This window comes from Zootoca vivipara, chromosome 6 (assembly GCF_965207765.1).
Source record: "Zootoca vivipara chromosome 6, rZooViv2.hap1.1, whole genome shotgun sequence".
Lineage (NCBI taxonomy): Eukaryota > Metazoa > Chordata > Lepidosauria > Squamata > Lacertidae > Zootoca > Zootoca vivipara.
Genome location: NC_142589.1, coordinates 56,101,207 through 56,121,421, shown reverse-complemented (window position 1 = coordinate 56,121,421; position 20,215 = coordinate 56,101,207). Strand labels below are relative to the sequence as shown.

Genomic DNA, 20,215 nt, shown 5'->3' with positions numbered 1-20,215 from the left:
AACCAGATTCCTATGGGAACCCAGCAAGCAGGACCCGAGTGCATCAGGTCTTTCCCCCTAACTGGTATTCAGAAGCACACTTCCTCCAACAGTGGAGGTAGAACATCTCCATCAGGGTTAGAAGGCACTGATAGCCTTATCCTCCTTAAATCTGTCTCATTCTCTTTTAAACCCATCCATCTGTCCTCCACTTCACACATGAACCCACCTTGGTTTGGGAGGAGCGAGAACTGATAGCAGCAAGGAACAATTCACAGAATGCAAGCTTCATTTGCAATGGTTTCACACACACCCCTCAAAAGTTTGCATAGTCTTTCACACCCCCAGATGCCGAATAAGAAACAAAAACTCAGAAACCCATTGACCTATGCAGCTTCTCATTGCAACCACAACTGCCTGAGAAGAGATAGCAAGAGGGCTGAAGGTCCCAGGTCTTCAGTGCCTTCCTCACCATGAATCGGTAATTGCACCTTGCTAGGAGATAATGATTCATTGCTTCCATGGAAATGTCAGGTGCCTTTGCTCCTTCATCCCTTGGGAGGATTTGGAAAATGTCACACTAGCTGCGGGCCAACAAATGCTCTTGGCATTTAGCGTGACCAGCAGTTTCCACTGCTGCAGTCAAGTCAAAGGCTCCATTTATTAGATAGCTATATGTTACTTTAAGGCAGAATTTGCATCACCACACCTCCATAGCAACCGCAATTTTCGTTAAACCAAAGGTGAAATGTTCCGGAAAGCTTGCAAACTCCATCTTGGTAGTCAAGATAACTTCAAAACGAATTGGTAGCTGTTGCAAGAATGAGCTCATATATGTTTATATTCATTTGCTTTGAAATATGCTAATTGGCTTGCTTTGATGCTGTGCTTATCTGTGTTCCTCCATTAGGCTTTTAGAGGTGACTTTTGGATTCAGCAAAGGAAGCAGTCCAGGCCTCTCCAGCCCAAACAAAGACTGCCTCAGGACCATTGTTCTCTCACACTAAGCAACGACATCACCTTTGGCCAGGGGAGGGGAAGCCTACCCCCTTCTGGAAGCATCTCCAGCTACGGTAGTAGTTTCTGTGGCAACCAGTCTCCTGTACTCTTTAGTCATGCAAAGTGACACTTAACAGACTCAGCTATTATTTTAACATAGAGATCGATCTGACCTCTGCGGCATCCTCTCTGAGGTGTTTGCAACTTGGTTCATGCAACACAGTAAACCAAGGTTTATCCGTGACTACAGCCTGTGGCTAGTGAGGAGGGAGCTAAACCAAACCTTGGCTTAGTTCAGCATGGTATAGGAATAAAGTGTGTGTGTGTGTGTGTGTGTGTGTGTGAGAGAGAGAGAGAGAGAGAGAGAGAGAGAGAGAGAGAGAGAGAGAGAGAGAGAGAGAATCATAGAATCATAGAGTTGGAAGAGACCACAAGGGCCATCCAGTCCAACCCCCTGCCAAGCAGGAAACACCATCAAAGCATTCTTGACATATGCCTGTCAAGCCTCTGCTTAAAGACCTCCAAAGAAGGAGACTCCACCACACTCCTTGGCAGCAAATTCCACTGCCGAACAGCTCTTACTGTCAGGAAGTTCTTCCTAATGTTTAGGTGGAATCTTCTTTCTTGTAGTTTGAATCCATTGCTCCGTGTCCGTTTCTCTGGGGCAGCAGAAAAAAAACCTTTCTCCCTCCGCTATATGACATCCTTTTATATATTTGAACATGGCTATCATATCACCCCTTAACCTTCTCTTCTCCAGGCTAAACATACCCAGCTCCCTAAGCCGTTCCTCATAAGGCATCGTTTCCAGGCCTTTGACTATTTTGGTTGCCCTCTTCTGGGCAAAGAAGGGGCAAAGCAACTCCTCTCTGGGAGTCTGCACATTCGCACAACCCTAGTAAACGATAGTTTACTCACTGTGTCATGCAAGATAAGAGTTTTTCAAGCCAGGATCGCTTCTTGAAGAGATGAGCCAGTGATTCTGATGCTACAAGAGCAGAAAATAAATAAATAAGAACCCCTCCTCCCATTATTAGAGGCAAAATCCCCTAACAGAGAGATGATTCATTCAGAAAACACCCATCTCCTGGTGGTGTTAGATAGCCCTCCTTGACAAGACTTATACCTGGAATTAGCTTCCATTCCTCTTATCAGTCCCTTCCTTCTGCGACTGTCCCTTTGCTGGCTGCAGCTGGAGGGGTCGACTGAAGGAGTGAGCAACTTTAATGGGGTTCGAAGGATCTCCGGCTGGGAGTCACTACAGCAGATGGAATTAGGCTTTTCCTTCCTTGTTTCTGCAGCTTTAAGCAAAATTCTGCTGCGTGCCGAGCTGGCGTGATGAATGTGGCAAGCGGGAGAAGACCACCCACAGGTCACAGAGCGGAGCTGATGCAGCAAAGAAATCTTTATAGCCGAGGATCTGCATTAGCTGCTCAGAGAGCGAGTGCAGGCTGGGACAAAGTAGCATACTTGGATCTAGGAGGCAGGGGGAAGTCGTGGGATACCATCCCCAGGGAGCTTCTCTATTGAAACTCCACTGAAATGAACAGCAGAAGACAACAACGCCTTTGCCCGGACTAGCCTTTTGTTCTTGAGACTCAGTTCATGTTGTGCTAAGAGTCTGTATTACAAATAGGGAAGGGTTGCCCACAGAGGCGGAGCTAGCTGCTGCGGCACCCGGAGTGGCACACATGATGTGCACCTGGAGGCGGGGCTAGATGCACACAGGGGCGGGCCTAGTCATACATGGGGGTGGGGCTATCCCCCTTCCTCCGCCAGTGGTTGCCCATAAATGGCAGGACACATGGCATGAACAACCTGCTTCTTAGCTCAGTTGGTAGAGCATGAGACTGTTCATCTCTAGGTTGGGAGTTCAAGCCCCACATTGCAGAAAGATTCCTGACTTGCAGGAGGTTGGATTATATGACCCTTGTGACACCTTCCAACTCTACAATTATATGATTCTATGATTCTTTCTCTGTACTGCCAGCCAACCCAGTGCCCTCCAGATGGTGCTGGACTACAGCTCCTACCATCCCAAGCTATTAGTCATGGGGGCTGCTGGGAGATGGAGTCCAGCAGCATCTAGACCACCCCTGTGCTGAAGACACAGGCGCTTCCTATACCAATTCCATTTTTGAATTTCTGTGATTGCTGCCAATGCATTCTTAGCAAATCATATTCAGCACCATGGACAGAGGTGCTAGAAAATATCAAGGTACAGTACGGTAAATACTTCACCTCTCCCTGTGTCTTATGCTTTAAAAAGGCTGAGCAGTACTTGCCAAAAAGGGTTAGAAGGTGCCCACTGACATTCTTTGGAGGCATTTGCAGAAGGTGTTTGCAGCACATAAAGATTTGGAAGTTACCAGCTTCTCCTAAAGAAAAAGAAATAAGGCAGAGGAGAAGAGGAGGGAAAGAAAAACTGGCCACGTCCCCAGTACTAGGGTTGTACAGACTAATGTATTTTCCCCCCTTTTTGAGTAGGGATGCATATCACACAGAGAAATCTATAAAACCCCTGCTATTTGCCGCCAGAGACATGGCATCGGTTCCTTTAAGTTGCTAATTCCCAAGCTGTGTTCCTGGAGAAAGAACGTAAATCAAATTATTAAAAGTTCCCTGGAGCCCAAATTACCTCCTCAATTGGAGGCTAGTCTGCCACAGCCTTACTTATTTATACTTCCAGGCTCTTTTCTGCCAAAAAAAAAAACTTTCCAAAGTGGCTTACGAGGTTAAAAAAAAAGCAGCAAAATAAAAACCAAGAATCCAATAAAGAATGAATAGAAATAAAAACATAAAAGGTGGAGCAGCGGGGGTGGGGGGTGGGGAACACTATTCCAATGGCAACAGAGGAAATGGGGGTCATTCTAAACTAAAAGCACGACAGAACTGTTTGTAAAGAGCCTTGTAACACTGCAGTGTGGGGCCCATGTAGCTTTCCTACAGGAAGGAGTTCCATAGCTTAGGCCCTTTAAAACACCCCGTCCAATGTTCCTCTGATGGAAGCAAAGTTTCTCCTGATCATCTCAGTAGGCAGGCAACTGGACTTGAGCCACTGCTGCAACTTAGCCTCCTCCTTTGCCAGATGTGAGCACATACATGTAATTCTGCTGCACCAGATATCCTCAATCGCACAGTCATTCCCAATACCTCATAAATACCAAGCTCTCAGATGAGGTTGGTGGTTGTGCTTTGTGTGAGTCACTGCTCTGGGCTTGCACCTTTCTATTCAAGATCAGCGACTCCTGCAGAAAGAGCACGGGGCGCGGGGCATAGCCTCTGAGGGCGAGTAGCTCTTACTGTTTCACGGAAAATTGGTGTAACCGCAAAGCGTCCCTTTAGTTTTCACATAACAAGTGTGCTCCTTCTATGAGAAACTTGGGAAACCTTGCCCATGGTATTACTCTGGCCTGGAATAAAATGATGCTTTCAAGAAAAGCACGATGAGCACGATACGGGGGGCATTTTAGGGCAAATATGATTACAGCTTATTGTGATCCAGAGGTAATTTCCTCTTTAAAATCTGCCAGTCCTCCCCCCTCCCGCTTTGGCCCCTGAAATGTGCACTGTTTGGTTGGCATAGGAATACAGGAAGCAGCCTTATACTGACTCTGCCAATATTGTCTGCCTCTGCCTAAGATGGGGTTGTTCCAAACCCTCCTTGGAGATTCCAGGGATCAGACTTACAACATTTTGCATGCAAAGCTTGTGCTCAAACACTGAGTGAAAGGGAGATTCAGGGCTAGTGTATACACTTTGCAGGACTTCTGTTTCAGTGTATCTGAAGAAGTCTGCATGCACACGAAAGCTCATACCAATGACAAACTTAGTTGGTCTCTAGTCTAAGGTGCTACTGGAAGGGATTTTTTTTATTTTGGTACAAAGCAATTCGCTTGGATGGTGCGGCACTTAAGAATGCAGCTGGCAGGATGCCAAGCACCCGTAGCCACTAGAGGGCAGCGTTGCCTTAAAAGGAAATCAAGAAGGTGTATTCTTTCTACCTAGTCATAACTTTGGTCCACCGAACTCAGCATTTTCTAATTTGATAGGCAGCAGTTCTCCAAAGTTTCAGACCGGGCCTTCCCTGCCCCACCAGGCGATGCCAAAGAACAAATGGGGTCTTTTGCAAAGCAGGTGGCCGACCACTGAGCCCTTTCCCCTCATGCCCTATTGCTCCTGATGTGCATTTCTAGATGGGGAAAACAGCTCACACAACCACTTGAGCACAAAAGATACTGAAGGTGCAGACACTATGTCAGCATTTACATGGCACCTGAGATACAGAAGCAAAATGGCAGAGAAGGGATGGAGTTATCTCCAAATGAGCTTTATCCAGAGTAAACCCATTGAAATTGGCTTAGGTTAGCCATGCCATTATTTTCAATGGTTCTGTTCTGAGTAGACTAACCCTGGATACAACCCACTGTTTGTATGCAAGAGTATCCAAGCGCCCTGCATTTAATTAACCAGAGAAGCAGGCACAGAGCAATGGATTCAAACTACAAGATTCTACCTAAACATTAGGAAGAACTTCCCGACAGTAAGAGCTGTTCAGCAGTGGAATTTGCTGCCAAGGAGTGTGGTGGAGTCTCCTTCTTTGGAGGTCTTTAAGCGGAGACTTGACAGCCATCTGTCAAGAATGCTTTGATGGTGTTTCCTGCTTGGGAGGGGGTTGGATTGGATGTCCCTTGTGGTCTCTTCCAACTCTATGATTCTATCTGCACCCTTCCTTCAGCTACTCACTTCGTTGTGTGAGAAAGAGGTTTTGATTACAAAGGGGCTGAGAAAAAAGGACAACAGTTACCTCTTTGAGACGCAGGAGGAAAGAGTTGATTACTGCCCATTAGTTTTTAATTTGGCTGTGCATTGCTTTTTCACGCTCGTGTTAGTTGCCTCAGGTGCTTTCGTTAAGGTAAGGGGAAACCGTTAATATAAATAATCAAAGTAAAAGAGAAACAAATCACATACAGGGCAAAAGCTCCAAAAACTTAAACCCCTGTCTTTCAGGGATCCTTTCTACCTATAGGTGTGCAGAGGATTCTAGCCTGCATTGTAGTGGGGACCCTCAACTGATGTGGGGAATTGACTAGGACCTGCTCAGCCTTTCTTTCTACCATCAAAGAGCATAATGTCATAAGAAGAGTTCTGATGGATCAGGCTGATGGACTCTCTAGTCCAGGCATAGGCATCCTTGGCTCTCCAGATGTTTGGAACTCCCATGATCCCTGACTACTGGCCGTGTTAGCTAGGGATCATGGGAGTTGGAGTTCCAAAACATCTGGAGAGCCAAGGTTGCCTATGCCTGCGTCAAACGCTCTGTTCTCACAGTGGCCAAGCAGATGCATGTGGGAAATCCACAAATGGGAGTGTGGCCGTGTATAGGTACAGACTTCAGACTCATGTGGTCTACTTTCTCTTCTTCCAAAAATGTGTTATCCACCAGCTGAAACCAGGTACAAAATGATGGCTCAAGGTGGATCCAGCTACCTGCTGCACTGCACCCAGAGTGATACAGTGAGATGCCTTACATAAAGAATGGCAAATCTACATGAGAGTTACTGTAGATCACGCATTTCAGGGTTTGGAAGTGCTGGAATGGAGTAGGGGAAGAATTCTTTGCATTTTCGTTAAACCAGTGGGATTCATACAATCTTACCCATCCAGTGAAATTCTTTCAGCAAATTACTAACAAATCCTCCCAGTTCTACTGCTGCCCTAGAATGCACCCAGCATAATCTTGCATCTGTGCTTGGCAGAAGGAAAATCAGACTCTCTTTCAGGGGAGTTAGTCCTACTGGCTGTTGTTCTGACCAGTGAGGAATGCTCAGGTGCCCTGGAAGTTAGCTTGAAAGCCACTGTTCTACCATCAAAGCAGGGGAATTCTTTGCAAAAGTGGTACTGATGTTGAGGAACAACTCTCAGTCTACAACAGTTGTAAACTGAAGGCACGAAAGGCAGAGCTTAGTTCCTTGCAAACGCCTCTAACCCATCCAAACCAACGTTATTCTGTCTCTGAATAATTTAATAGTGCAACCCCGTGCATATCTACTTGGAATGAACTCCAACTGAATTCAATGGGACCTCCTGCCAGGGATGAGTGTACAGAAGTGCTCCCAGAAAAGGTGTGGGTTAGGAAAAAAGCTTTTCTTTTTTAAAAAAAATGGAACCAATTCTCACACTTCCGATCTACTTCTCTAGTAGACCCCACTAAGAATCTGAGGTTTCCTCTGCACCATCTAGGTGCATGCTCCAGGTTTGCAAGATAAGACCATCAGTAAAAGAATTAAACCAGTAATTCCCAACCTATGCTCTATGAGAAATAACTGAAAAGTGTAACTTATACATAAATGAAACCCTCTGCTACTATTCTGCCTTCACCTCTTTTGACAGGTAATTATGCTATGTCTCTGCATTGTGTGCAACTGAACAATCCAATCACTACATATATACAGTATAGTGTGAAATTGCTCTCAGAGAATGCCTGTTGTGTCTCTGTATTAGTCACTGCTCAGAGCTCACCCTTCATTTTCAAGCTAAGTACCTCAGTGATTCATACAGAAAGGCAGGCAGCTCTTTTAGATACATACTGTACTCTGAATGCAAACATTTTAGGTGTAAGGAGGAAAGGTGCCCGCTATTTTAATTCAGCTGGGATGGGGGAAGTGTGTCACAACCATGTGAATTTTGGAAGAAATGCAGAAACGTTTTCTTTAAAGCAGAAAATTCAAGGAAAGGGCATCCAATTTGCCAGTGGGTAGGCATTCATAACATCCTGCCCTCCACCTCGTCACTACTCCACAGACAAAGATCCATTCACCAAGAACCTCAGTCCACTAATCTACGCTGTTATTTCTCGCCTACCTTTGCTTCTGTAAATGCAAATTCTTTGTTGAGACTAGTGGGAAGAAAAGAGTTCCAAGCAGAGGTTGCTTTTGACATTATGTCTGCAGGGAGGTGAAAATAAACAACTTGCATCTGGTGAGCCAATGCATAAAGCGCCAGGAGTTCTTGGAAATGCACAAGTGGGAATTATTTGCTCTGCTGCAAAGGCAATGATTTTATGCTAGAAGTGCAGCTCTCAGACTACCAGGAAAGCCAACTGCCTGGCACAGTAGCCAGAACCACACACCGTGCCTAATGAAGAGGCTGCTCGTTAAGAGCTGAAAGAGTAATTAGCAGTTCAATTTTCTTCCAAAGCTAAAAGTTAATCTCATCATTTGCATGGCGGATTCCCCCTCTCCCCCTGGTTTGTTTTTGCAAGAGAAATTACAGCAATAGCTTAAAGCTGCTTTCTCCTGCTGTTTCCGTGGCTGCGAAATTCTCCATCCAGAAGGCACCAGACCAATCTGAGACAGAAGTTCTCAAACTAACTAAAAAAACATCCTGAGTCTGGGTATACCGCAATTATCTTGACCAAAAGTGAGAAAAGAGGCTGTGAAATGGGCTCGGTACAAGGGCCCTGTCCTCTGCTTGAGGAACTTGCTCTACCCTGTGATGGAAAGAGGGCTTGAACCTCCTTACCCAGAGTCTTGCCCTCAAAACAAATTGAGCAGATTGGATGAGTCTGGCTGCAGTCAGTGTGTTCTCAAGGGTCAACATGGAACCTAGATGCTACTTCCATGTCTAGAGGCATGTCTAGAGGCATGGAGCCAGCAAGTGTCCCCTGAGAGAGATCAGGAGGCAGACAATGGCACCATCTAGACACCAGTTTTTGAGCCACAGAGGGAGTTGCTCCTTCTGGTGCCACCATCAGAGACACCAACCATTTATTATCTGTGGAAGAATATAGAGTTTTGTTAATAAGTATTTTCAAGTCTTGTGCCCATCACCCTCCTGGTGAGGATACAACTCAAAACTACAGTTACCCACTCAGCCTTGGGCTAAGTAGGCCCTGAATGCCAGGACTCAGCAGATGGGAAGTCATGAAAACAAATGCCTCTCCCCTCATCCCTGACCAGCCTCAGCCAGCCCTGCCAGAGGTATGGCCCCTGGCCCCTTAAAAAGAACAATTTAAAGCAGCATAAACTAATGTATGAAATTCAACATGCATGGCTGCTTTTTCTTTTTTGCAAGGAAAGAACATTGGGCAGATGGTAGCACGATGCAGAAGCCCAGATAACTGGTCATGGGAGAAAAATCAGGTACTGTCTGAAGTATCACCACCTGCCCAGCTCTCCTCTGGCCTGTCAATACGATGCCTTAGTGCGCTTCATAGTTATTTTCTGGAACCACAAGGGCTGGATACTCAATATAAAAAGAAGAGGAGAATCCGGCAGTTCGCCACATGGAATTCTCCACTTGTGCGTTGAACTGGCAGACTCTTTCTTGCCAAAGGGCAGGTTTGAGGATTATATCACCCACTTCCAGGTGCTTTCTATCTAACATATTTGCATCCTGGCCATCCTCAAAATAGCTCAGGGTGGTTTTGCATTAGGCCATCCCATTTTATCCCCCCAGTATTGTGTACAGTTCTCATGCACGAAAGAAACACACAGAAGGGGGAAAGAGTGTTTAGGGTGCTTTATTGTACAGAGTTTTACCTGGGTACAAATCTCTTACTGACACATCTTTATCCATGATTTTGGCCTCTACAGAAATCACAAGCAATATGTTGGCAACTGAGAAAACAACTGAGAAGTGCCAAACGAGTTGTTGGCAAGGGAGTTTGCACTTTAGCAATGCAAAAAGAAATCTGCCAGGACACATTAACCAGAGGGTCAAGACTTCAGGGGGAAAGCCCCTCCCCAGGAAAAAAAAAAGAGTCTGGAATCTTGGCTGATGGTCTCACCATCTAGTGGCAAAGAAGGGATCTGCACTTGACATGGATGTCATGGAATGCAGGAATTTTGGCTGCTGTCGACACAAAAGCATGGAACCCAATTCTCTTCCCTAGGTGTTGTTTTCTGCTTTGGTGATTACAGGTTGCACATGCAAACTACAGAAGGGCAATTTAGGAGCAAGAAGCTTTATTCAAACTTCTTGGCAACCCTCTAACTTTTTGGCAGGTTGGTTGAGTGGGGGAAGAGGAGAGAACTCAGGTAGAGGGGGCTGCTGCAGAGCTGCCTGGCACAGACAGTCTGACTTGGTCTTTGTGGCTCACCCTCTAGTGGCTATAAGAGGCAGCTGTTTCAATGCAATCAAACTGAACCCTTTCCAAGAATCCACCTAGCTTAAGCATCTGGCAATACACAGGTATGATGGAGAAGGGCAATTTCATTTTCCTTTGCAACACAATGTCCTCCGGACAAAGTGGTCCTTCCTTCTGTGGAAGGAAATGCCAGCAGCCACCAGTGGGATCACCAACAAAATCAATACCCCTGGCTCTCACAACACGCGAGCAGTCGACATCGTAAGGAAGTCTTCATAGTTGAGTCGTACATTGCCCGTCATGCCAGTATCCTTTTCTCGGAAGGCTTCGGTCAGGGACTGGAGCAAGGTGCAGATTTGGATGAAGCGGTCCAGCTGGATACCAGGATTGGCAGCCTTCGGTGAGTAACGGGAGAGCAGCAGCTGGGAAAACTGGGGGCTCAGGCTGTAGCCCATTTGGGAAAGCGCTAGGAGAACAGAGGGCAGGAAGAGAGAATGAGAATCCACGCTTCACACAGCCATGGGTGCAAGTCACAAATGATTCCCAGCTGTTATTATAGTCTTATTATGAATGTTGTCTTATGAGTGATCTTTGCAAGCTACTCTGGGAATCTTTCCCACTGATGAGGAGGGTAAAATGCTATAACAGTAATAATAGTTATTATTATCATCGACTGCCCAAGTGCCCATTATTATCATCAACTGCCCAAGTGCCCATTATTATCATCATCAACTGCCCAAGTACTAAACTTTTTTCTTCTCACCCAAATACTAACATAACACTGAGACAAGATGGCCTTTCTTGAGTCACTCAGAGCTGAGCATTCATGCACCCAAGAACCATGCCAGTATTTCTACATGGCTACATTTTTCAGCGGTCCCTGATGATGCATTTTTTCCACACTCCTCTCTTGGCACATCATCTAACCACTGCTAACTCTGTGTCTGCTCAGCCTCTTCTTAGACCAGTTCTTTCTCGGTTTCCAAGCCTAGCCCCAAGGCACTCCAGATAACTGCACTAGGGACTTGCATTTCGGTTCTCATGAACCTACGGAGACTGCCAGAAAAAGCTGCATTACTCAGAGTCAGACCCCTGGTCCATCAAGCTCAGTGTTGTCTGCAATGACTGATGCCAGTTCTCCAGGGCTTCAGGTGGGGACTTGTTCAACCCTACTTGGAAGATGTCAGGGGCTGAACTGGGAACCTGTTGCATGAGAAGTATGCAGCCTCCCGCTGAGCTATGGCTCCACTCTCGAGGAACCACATAAATCCAATGAGCCATTGTTCTGCTGTCAGAGCTTCCTGAATAAATCAGCTCATCTGCTCTCCAGACACAAAGCAAGAGGCACGTTTGCCTGATGCAAAAACTTCACATCTATAAGTTTACTAGGTTGTAGGCTCGGCCATTGCCAGCTGATGGGAGTTGTAGCCCAAAACATCTGGAAGGCACCAGGTTGGCAAAAGCTGCTTTAGCTTGTTCCGGTCATAATGCATTGATTCAATCTCATCACAGTTATTGGGGATCTGGATTGTGTCAGCAGTTCAACAGAAGGCTGGATGGTTCAGCCTAGCAGCAGAGGGACATAAGAGATTACCTGACTGAGGGAACTCTCACTAACCATGGCGGAAACCTCAGTCTGTTCTTCATGGTTGTTTTGGAATGGCCCCTGAGCCCGAAAGCAACAATCTGAACAGACCTCTACCTAAAAACAGCCACTCTCCAGCAGCATTAGAGATCATCAACAGCCTCTTGAGGCTTTAAGGACTGTTGCCTCTTTCTGTCTCACCTTGGTGAAGCTCATTACAATTGATGCTTCCTGACTGGTCACGGTCGTACTGCTGGAAGAGATTCCGCCACTGCTGGATGAAACGCCACAGGGCCGAGAACCCATAGAGATCAATTCGCCCAGATTTGGTTTTATCAAACATGTCTGCAGAGGCAGTAAAAAAAAGAGAGTGGAGCACTGAGCTGTGGTTCCATATACTTGCTGACTCAAAACCAGAGACAGAATACCCGCCTTGCAACACAGACCCAAGAACTGAAGGCGACACAAGAGAGGCACCTAATCCTACTTTTGCCTCTGCTCCACCAGGTTTGTGCAGTGTTTCAAAACCCAGCAAAATCTGTTTGACCAGAAGAAAGCTTGAGACCAAACAATGTGTGTAAAGCAGAGTATCTATCACAGTGCTTGCAGCCCTCTAAGAACTATTGTCTGTCTCCAGTGTAACATGCAATTCTTCACAATACCTTCTGTATGCCACATGCTAGTAGCAAGGACAAGCCTGGGGTTGTTCTTAGGGTTGTACTGCCACTAGGAGACTAATGCTTTCCACAAACAACGTTGGAGGATCTTTTGAAGACTACAGAAGATTTTAAACTCAATTACTGTTTCAGCAGGGTGGTCTGGAAAAAAAGCACACACACTCGAACATTTACTATGTGGACGACTCCCATTTTAATTACTGCAAGGTAGTCTATGTTGAACTACCCTTGAAGACAGTCCAGGAGCTGCAGCTGATGCAAAATGCAGCTGCCAGGTTGTGGAGAGGGACAGCAAGATGGGACCATGAATCACTAGTCCTAAAAGCTTTGGACTGGCTGCCTGTGAGCCACCTGATGCAGTGCTGGTACTGGCACACAAAGCCCTAAATAGCTCAGGGGCTAAGGACTTAAGAAATACCTGCCTCCTCCAATGCTAACCAATTTGAGCCTTAAGGCTAGCAAGGGAAAACTGACGGGTGGCACTGCTGGCAAGTGTGGCCTGGGGGTAATGGTGGCAGCCTGCAGCAGGGCCTCCTCTGTGGCAACACCTTGAGTATGGCACTCCCTTCTTGGTGAAGAGCAGCTGTTCCCCACATTGCTAACATGCCAGTGAAATCTATCGGGACTTTTATTAACCCAGGGGGTTAGTAATTGATGGGTCATACGTTTAGCAGATAGAATTGTGAATTTTTTAAAAAATATCCCTTAATTGTTTTATTCTTTGTTGGGTCTTAATTATGTCTTTTTGCGAATGCTGTATGGTTGTCCTGAGCTCCTTTGGGAGGAACGGCAGGACAAAAATTGAAATAATAATAATGAGGAATAATGATGACGAGGGAGATGAAAATTCTGAAGAAGGCAAGCATGGGAGTCCATGAACTTCAAGCACAACTGAAGAACATCAAACAGCCTTGGCATTTATACAGCTCATTTCAAGTGTTCAATGCACTCTGCATAATCAGGGTTTGTCAGCCTTTTGGGGCCTGTGTGCAGAGTTGCAAATCAGAGAAAATGTTGTGGGCAGTTTCCCTGCGCAATGAAGCACACACACCACAACCTGTTCCATTGGTCACAACAGAATGCATCTTTTGAGCCTGATTTCAGCAGGGGGGAGGAGCAGGGAAGGGAAACCTGTGAGTGCCAGGTACATGCATGCCAGTGGGTGCTAAAACGGCAACCCCTGGCACACATTATGTGGCAATCCTTACAACAACAACAAATTGATTCCACTTTGCAATTTTGGTTGAGGGTGATGCTGAGGATTTCTTAAGGTTACCCTGCCCCTTCATTACCAAAATGGTCTTTGAAATGATTCACATTTGATCCACTCTGGCTTCCGATCATGTGGGCCTGCTAGCGATTAGTGCATCCTAGTGCATCCTGTCCCTTTTTGATAGTTCCATGTTCTTCTCTTTTGAGAATTAGAACCTGAAGCAGGATCAGGAAAGTAGGCATCTGCTATGAAGTTTTGAGTCCCCTCAGATAACAAGAGCAGTTTTTAAACTGAAGTTTGCATTCTGGCATAAATTCACACATATGTTGATGTAGGGCACATCTATATTTTTCAACTCCAAAGGGAAACTGCCAGCAGAAAAGTCCCCAGCCCCTGATACAAGTATTTTTTAAAGAAAATCTTGTATTGCACCTTCGAGAATTGTCTGTTTCCATGTGTCTTAGTCACCATACCAAAGTACAGAGTATTATGAGAGATTATAAACATTCCAGACCCCTCCCACTACAAGCACATTTGATTTGAATCATCAACATCTGGACTCACTCATCATCATTGAGCAGCTTTCCTCATTGAAGGCAGACCAGTTGGAGTTGACTAGGGCTTGCCTGAGTTCTTTGACTGAGATGTAGCCGCTGTGGTCAGCATCCACACTCTGGAACCAAGAGAAGGCTTCTGGGTCCACACCTGGGGGGATGTTCCCTGCTGGGAAAAGGGCAGAACACAAATTAGGAGAACCGCATGGCCATTCATCAAGGCATGGCAAGCGCCCACTGCCACTGGCAGCAAGCATTTAGCTCAGCAGATTTTTGGCAGCTAGAGCAACAGGGATTGGACAGGCCCTCTCTCACACCCGCTGAGTCAGCCATTGTTTTCTAAAAGGTTTTTTTAATAGCCAAGTTATTAATCCTGCGGAAGACGGCTCAACACCCCCCAGCAGGAGCTGGGATGCAAAGCCTTGTAAAAACAGAAGGGAAATAAATGGGATCTCTTTAGATAGTTTGTAAAGTTGAGTGCAAACATGCGGAAGGTGTGTTGTTTCAGCAGGATGTAAATGCTACCCAGTTCCAGGAGACAGATGCACAGCCATAAACTTTTATTTCCACCACTCAGGGTGGCAGCTTCAGTGCCTTTTGGCTCCCACCTTGGAACCTTAAATAATGCAGTCCTTCTCAACTGCCTATCTAAATGGAGATGAATAATTCAATTAGCGACTGCTTCTCCAACGCTGCGGTGCAAAACTCGAGTCAAGGGCTCCAGCTGCACACCAAGAGGCCCTTTACATGATAGATGCCAAAGATAGACGCTTGGGTGCTTGAAACGCTTGGTAAGTAGAAGAAAGGGAATCTTGGGAGATTTGGGAAAGGGGAGGCAGAAATGTGACATCTGCAAAACACAAGCTTCACCCAGCCTTGCAAAATGGTGTGCTAATTAATAACCAAAATGTGTGTGTGAGAGAGAAGTTTACATTTTTTTCAAATTTACAAAAGTTTCCCCGGCTGGGGTTTGATCAGTGTTCATATAAGGGATAGCCCACCATTGCAATCAAAGACCACATGTACCTTTAATTATTTAATTTATATTCCATCATTTCTCTGAGGAGTTCAAGCCAGCGTACATGTTTCTGCCTCTCCTCATTTCACCTGCGAGGTAGATTAGGCTGAGAGGCAGTGACTGGCCCAAGGTTGCCCAGTGAGCTTCATCACTGAGTGAGGATTTGAACCCTGGTTTCCCAGCTCTACCCCCATCGTTCTGCCCGGACACTGAGATCCAGTACCGAGGGCCTTCTGATGGTTCCCTCGTTGCGAGAAGCCAAGTTGCAGGGAACCAGGCAGAGGGCCTTCTCGGTGGTGGCGCATGCCCTGTGGAACGCCCTCCCATCAGATGTCAAAGAGAAAAACAGCTGCCAGATTTTTAGAAGACATCTGAAGGCAGCCCTGTTTAGGGAGGCTTTTAATGTTTAATAGATTATTTTATTTCATTTTCCTGTTGTAAGCCGCCCAGAGTGGCTGGGGAAACCCAGCCGGATGGGGGGGTGGTAATAAATAAATAAATAATAATTATTGGACCTGTGAGCAGGCTAGGAGGGCTCTTTAATGCTTGTTCTTATACAGAAAGAAAAGAATCAGACTGAACCCCGACCAAAGGCCTGGCGGAACAGCTCCGTCTTGCAGGCCCTGCGGAAAGATGTCAAATCCCGCAGGGCCTTAGTCTCTTGTGAGAGCGTTCCACCAGGCTGGGGTCATGGCTGAAAAGGCCCTGACTCTGGTTGAGGCTAGTCTAATCTCCCTGGGGCCTAGGATTTTCAGGGTGTTATTATTTGCAGACCTTAAGGTCCTCTGTGGATCATACGAGGAGAGGAGGTCCCGTAGGTACGAGCCCTAGGCCGTATAGGGCTTTAAAGGTTAAAACTAGCACCTTAAACCTGATCCTGCACTCCACTGGGAGCCAGTGCAGCTGGTATAGCACCGGATGAATGTGCTCCCGCGGCAAGGACCCTGTGAGGAGTCTCGGCACAGCATTCTGCACCCGCTGGAGTTTCCGGGCCAGTTTCAAGGGCAGCCCTACGTAGAGTGAGTTGCAATAATCGAGCCTGGAGGTGACCGTGGCATGGATCACCGTGCCGAGGTAAGGGCGAGAGAGATAAGGGACCAACTGCTTAGCTTGGCGGAGATGGAAAAATGCTGCCTTTGTTGTAGCTGTAATCTGTGCCTCCATAGAAAGGAAGGCGCTGAAGATTACACCCAAACTCTTGATGGAAGGCGCTGGCACTAATTCCGCCCCCGCAAGGGATGGGAGCTCTTGCCAAGAATAATTTTTCAAAGAAAGAATTTGGTATGAAATTTCATTAGCAAGAAAACGGGGCAATACACACCAGCAGCCCCAGAAAAGCGGGTGGCATCATTCAGACAAGACATGGAGTACCATGTCATTTGAATTCAGAAAGCAAGCCCCATATGGGAATCCATTAGACCTCCTCCCCATGATGATTGATTAAATTTTGATACCACCTTTCATTTGAGGATAACAGGGCAGTTTACAATATAAAAACAGAAAAACATCTAACATAAGGTAAAGGTAAAGGGACCCCTGACCATTAGGTCCAGTCACTTTATTGGCCAAGGGAGCTGGCATACAGCTTCCAGGTCATGTGGCCAGCATGACACAGCCACTTCTGGCGAACCAGAGCAGCACACGGAAACGCCGTTTATCTTCCCACCGGAGCGGTACCTCTTTATTTACTTGCATTTTGACGTGCTTTCGAACTGCTAGGTTGGCAGGAGCAGGGACCGAGCAACAGGAGCTCACCCCATCGCGGGGATTCGAACCACCGACCTTCTGATCGGCAAGGCCTAGGCTCTGTGGTTTAACCCACAGCGCCACCCGCGTCCCATAGAAACTAACAACAACAATTTAAAGGCTATAGATTAAAAATATGGAACATTTTATGAATTTGTGTGTCATTATTACTACTGCTACTATAACACTACTAATCCACCTGAAAGCACATAGTCATCAGAACAGCTCTAAGCTCTTTTAGTACTCACCTCCAGGACCTACTGCCCCATAGGGGCCAGGTTGAGGAGCACCATATGGATTGGTAGAGGGTTGCCCATAAGGTCCTCCTGGTGCTGGGCCTCCTCCATACATTCCACCAGGAGGCCCAGAGGAAGGGTGGCCATAAGGTCCTCCACTTGAGGGTGGCCCATAGGGACCTCCAGGCGCTGGTCCACCATAGGAGCTGCCAGGAGGCACCCCGCCTCCATACTGGCCTCCTCCAGGATAGTTGCCTTGTGGAGCACCCGGAGCTTGTCCTGCAGAACCAGGGTAACCCTACAGGAAAAGGAAAAGGCTATGAAAGTGGCAGGAGGAATGAGTTGATTTCTACATCCCATTAATATGCAAGGATGAAGGGGAGGGGCCTATACATTCCCAGTGCATATTCAAGATAATATAATGCAGAGCGATTAACCCAACAGTCCTGGATGGAGTGCAGAGTGGCACTACCAATGCATGGAAGGAACTGTGAGTATGTACAATCAGTATGGAGTGGTGGTTAGACAGTCAGAACAGGACGAGCGAGTCCTGGGTCCAACCCCTCCATCAGGCAAGAAGTGCACTGTATGACCTTTATCCAATCAGTCTCTGGGTTTATCCAGACTTCTGGTTGTGCTGCAATTTGTAGGCACAGGTTCGTGCTTTCTGAGCGGTTTGGTGTGGTTTTTATGTACCATTGCTTCCCCCAGGAAAACCTGCTGTTTACTGCTGAATTGGAACAAACATCAAGCCACATAAAACTCAGTTGATGTCTGTTCCAATTCAGAGGTAAAAGGGTTTCCTTGGTGGGACAAAAACAACAGCCCTGCTTGAATCAATGCCTGGAAAACATGGTCCTGTGCCTACAAATCATGGCACAAATGGAAGTTTGGATGAGTCCTCCTTATCTACATCACAAGGTTCAAGTGTGTTTGTGTGTGTGTGTGAGAGAGAGAGAGAGAGAGAGAGAGAGAGAGAGAGGAATATATTACCAAGTGCTACGTTAGAAATGTAGTAAATAAAACTTCAAAACTTCAAGATATTTTGGACTAATTAATCAGGAATAAGGAATAAGACCCCGAGAAACCAGCAGAGTAGCAGGGATGGCTCCCAGGATTCGGAGTCCAAGATCTTGGGGGGAAGGTTTTAGCACTGATATCGCCTCACATTTACTTATAGGCAAGGAATTTGCATGAAATATTGCAAAAATCAGATAGAAGTGTCACATCTACATCACTGCTGTCAGTGGCATAGCAAGAAGAACTTGCATTTGGGGTGTCTCAGTACATGGAAAACCCCAAGGACCATAGGCACAGCTGAACCCAATGGCCCAGGAAGCAATGATTCTCTGCTTAACTTGTTGAACAGGCAGAGTAGGAGATGACTTTTCAGCCCTGACACCACAGAGCCTCCTCTACACAGCGGAGGAGAGGTGAAGAGAAGCTTCCAAACGTGTTTGATCAAAGGACTCCAGCACATGTCTCTTAGTCACCAAAGATAACTAATACTACTAACAAGTGCATCCAGCATTAACACCTTTCATTGGGGGTTTGGCCCTCCATATGTTGCTGAATTACATCTCCCATCATCCCTGGCCACTGGCAATGCTTGCTAGGACTGCAACATGTGAAGGGTTAAATGTTATATATGCGTGATGTAAGCAGAGAAAGGGCTAGTCTCTGCTCCACAGAGCTTAACATAGCTGCCAAGTTATCCCTTATTTTAAGGGATTTTCCCTTATGCTGAATAGGCTTCCTCGCAAGAAAAGGGAAAACTTGGCAGCTATGAGCTTACAATTTCAAGGTGGCCAGCAAAGACAAAACAGAGAGAGTGGATAGACAAAGGAAACGAGGGAGGAATCTTGCATTTGGTTGGGGACAAGCTAGTGTGTGTGCATGTCAAGGAAGGCACATCAAGACTGACAGCACTTGGCTAGCAAGGGCACCATATACATCTGAAGGCAGGCCTGTATCCGGCATTTTTAAAATGCCTGATGTTTTGCAATTTTTTATATGCTGTATGACGCCCAGAGTGGTTGGGGAAACCCAGCCAGATGGGAAAGGTATAAATAATAAATTTATTATTATTATTACTTCCACAGGACGGTGCTGCCTGTCACTCTGCTACACCAGCTCTCCTCTGATCACCTAGGTGATCAGGCCAAACACTTCTGACCCTTCTCCCAATGAATACTTTGCACTCGAGCCTAACCATGATGTCACCTCACAGGCCCACGCCGGCAATAACGTCACTCTGGGAGAGATGCGCTTCCTGTCTGCGTACGTTTTCCCCGTCCAGCCTCCTATCTCTATCGCCCCGGATTCCTGGGTCTTCTCCCACTCCCCGTTCCCTAGGCAACGTCCAACTCCCCCTTCCCCCGGAAACGCGCCGTCGCCTAGGCCCCATGGAGGCTCCCCTCGGCAGGAGAAGGCGGTCGGCGCTCCTCCCTCGCTCGCTTACCTGCCCATACGGGTAGCTGGCCGCCATTGAGCTTTTCACAGCCGCTCGGGCCACCGCCCCCGCCTCTCTGCCGCTGGCACGCCCACTATTTTCCGCTCTGGCCCGCCCACTGACGCAGCCAATTGGGGGACAAGATTGCTGAGCCTCCCGCGGACTTGGGCCGAGCTCCCGTCAGTCACCCACCGTGGGCGGGGCCCTGTTACTGAGGAAGTCCATAAAAGGAGAAGCGGGTCTTGCCGGTGCTGGTGGGCGGGGAAGAGCTCGTAGCCCCACCCCCTCAGCCGTTGCCGATCGTTGCTAAGAGCCGCTTCGGCTTCCCCCGCTTTTACATCAGGGCGGTTGAGTAGCATAGCTGCCAAGTTTTCCCTTTTCTCGCGAGGAAGCCTATTCAGCATAAGGGAAAATCCCTTAAAAAAAGGGATAACTTGGCAGCTATGTTGAGTAGCGAAGAGCCGCCGCAAGAGTGGCAACAACAGAAACAGAAATAATTACACAAAAAAGCCACCGTGGCATTATACAAACAGAGGTAATAGCAAAATATAACAATAAATCATTTTTTATTCGAACAGGCATTTTAACTGAAGGCTGATATGTAGTTTTAACTATTTTTTTAAATCTTTATTTCATGTGCACTTTTAAAAGAAAATTTATATATA

The 20,215-nt window shown here is 46.7% G+C and overlaps 1 protein-coding gene across 4 annotated transcripts; it reads right to left on the bottom strand.

Moving 5' to 3' along the window:
• Nucleotides 1-9,486: 9,486 nt before the first annotated feature.
• Nucleotides 9,487-19,628, bottom strand: PEF1 (penta-EF-hand domain containing 1). 4 transcript variants are annotated; one of them, XM_088672254.1, is made up of 5 exons: nucleotides 19,311-19,628; nucleotides 17,111-17,396; nucleotides 14,109-14,267; nucleotides 11,856-11,999; nucleotides 9,487-10,535 (listed from the first exon to the last, which is right to left on the bottom strand). In XM_088672254.1, exons 1-5 carry the CDS (start codon nucleotides 19,311-19,313, stop codon nucleotides 10,306-10,308), a joined length of 822 nt encoding a protein of 273 aa, XP_088528380.1. In that variant the 5' UTR covers nucleotides 19,314-19,628; the 3' UTR covers nucleotides 9,487-10,305. The 4 variants fall into 4 exon arrangements, with proteins under 4 accessions (XP_088528380.1, XP_088528381.1, XP_034977095.1 ...); XM_088672255.1 differs by having other exon boundaries at nucleotides 14,109-14,264; XM_035121204.3 differs by having other exon boundaries at nucleotides 19,560-19,628.
• Between the last annotated feature and the right edge of the window lie 587 nt (nucleotides 19,629-20,215).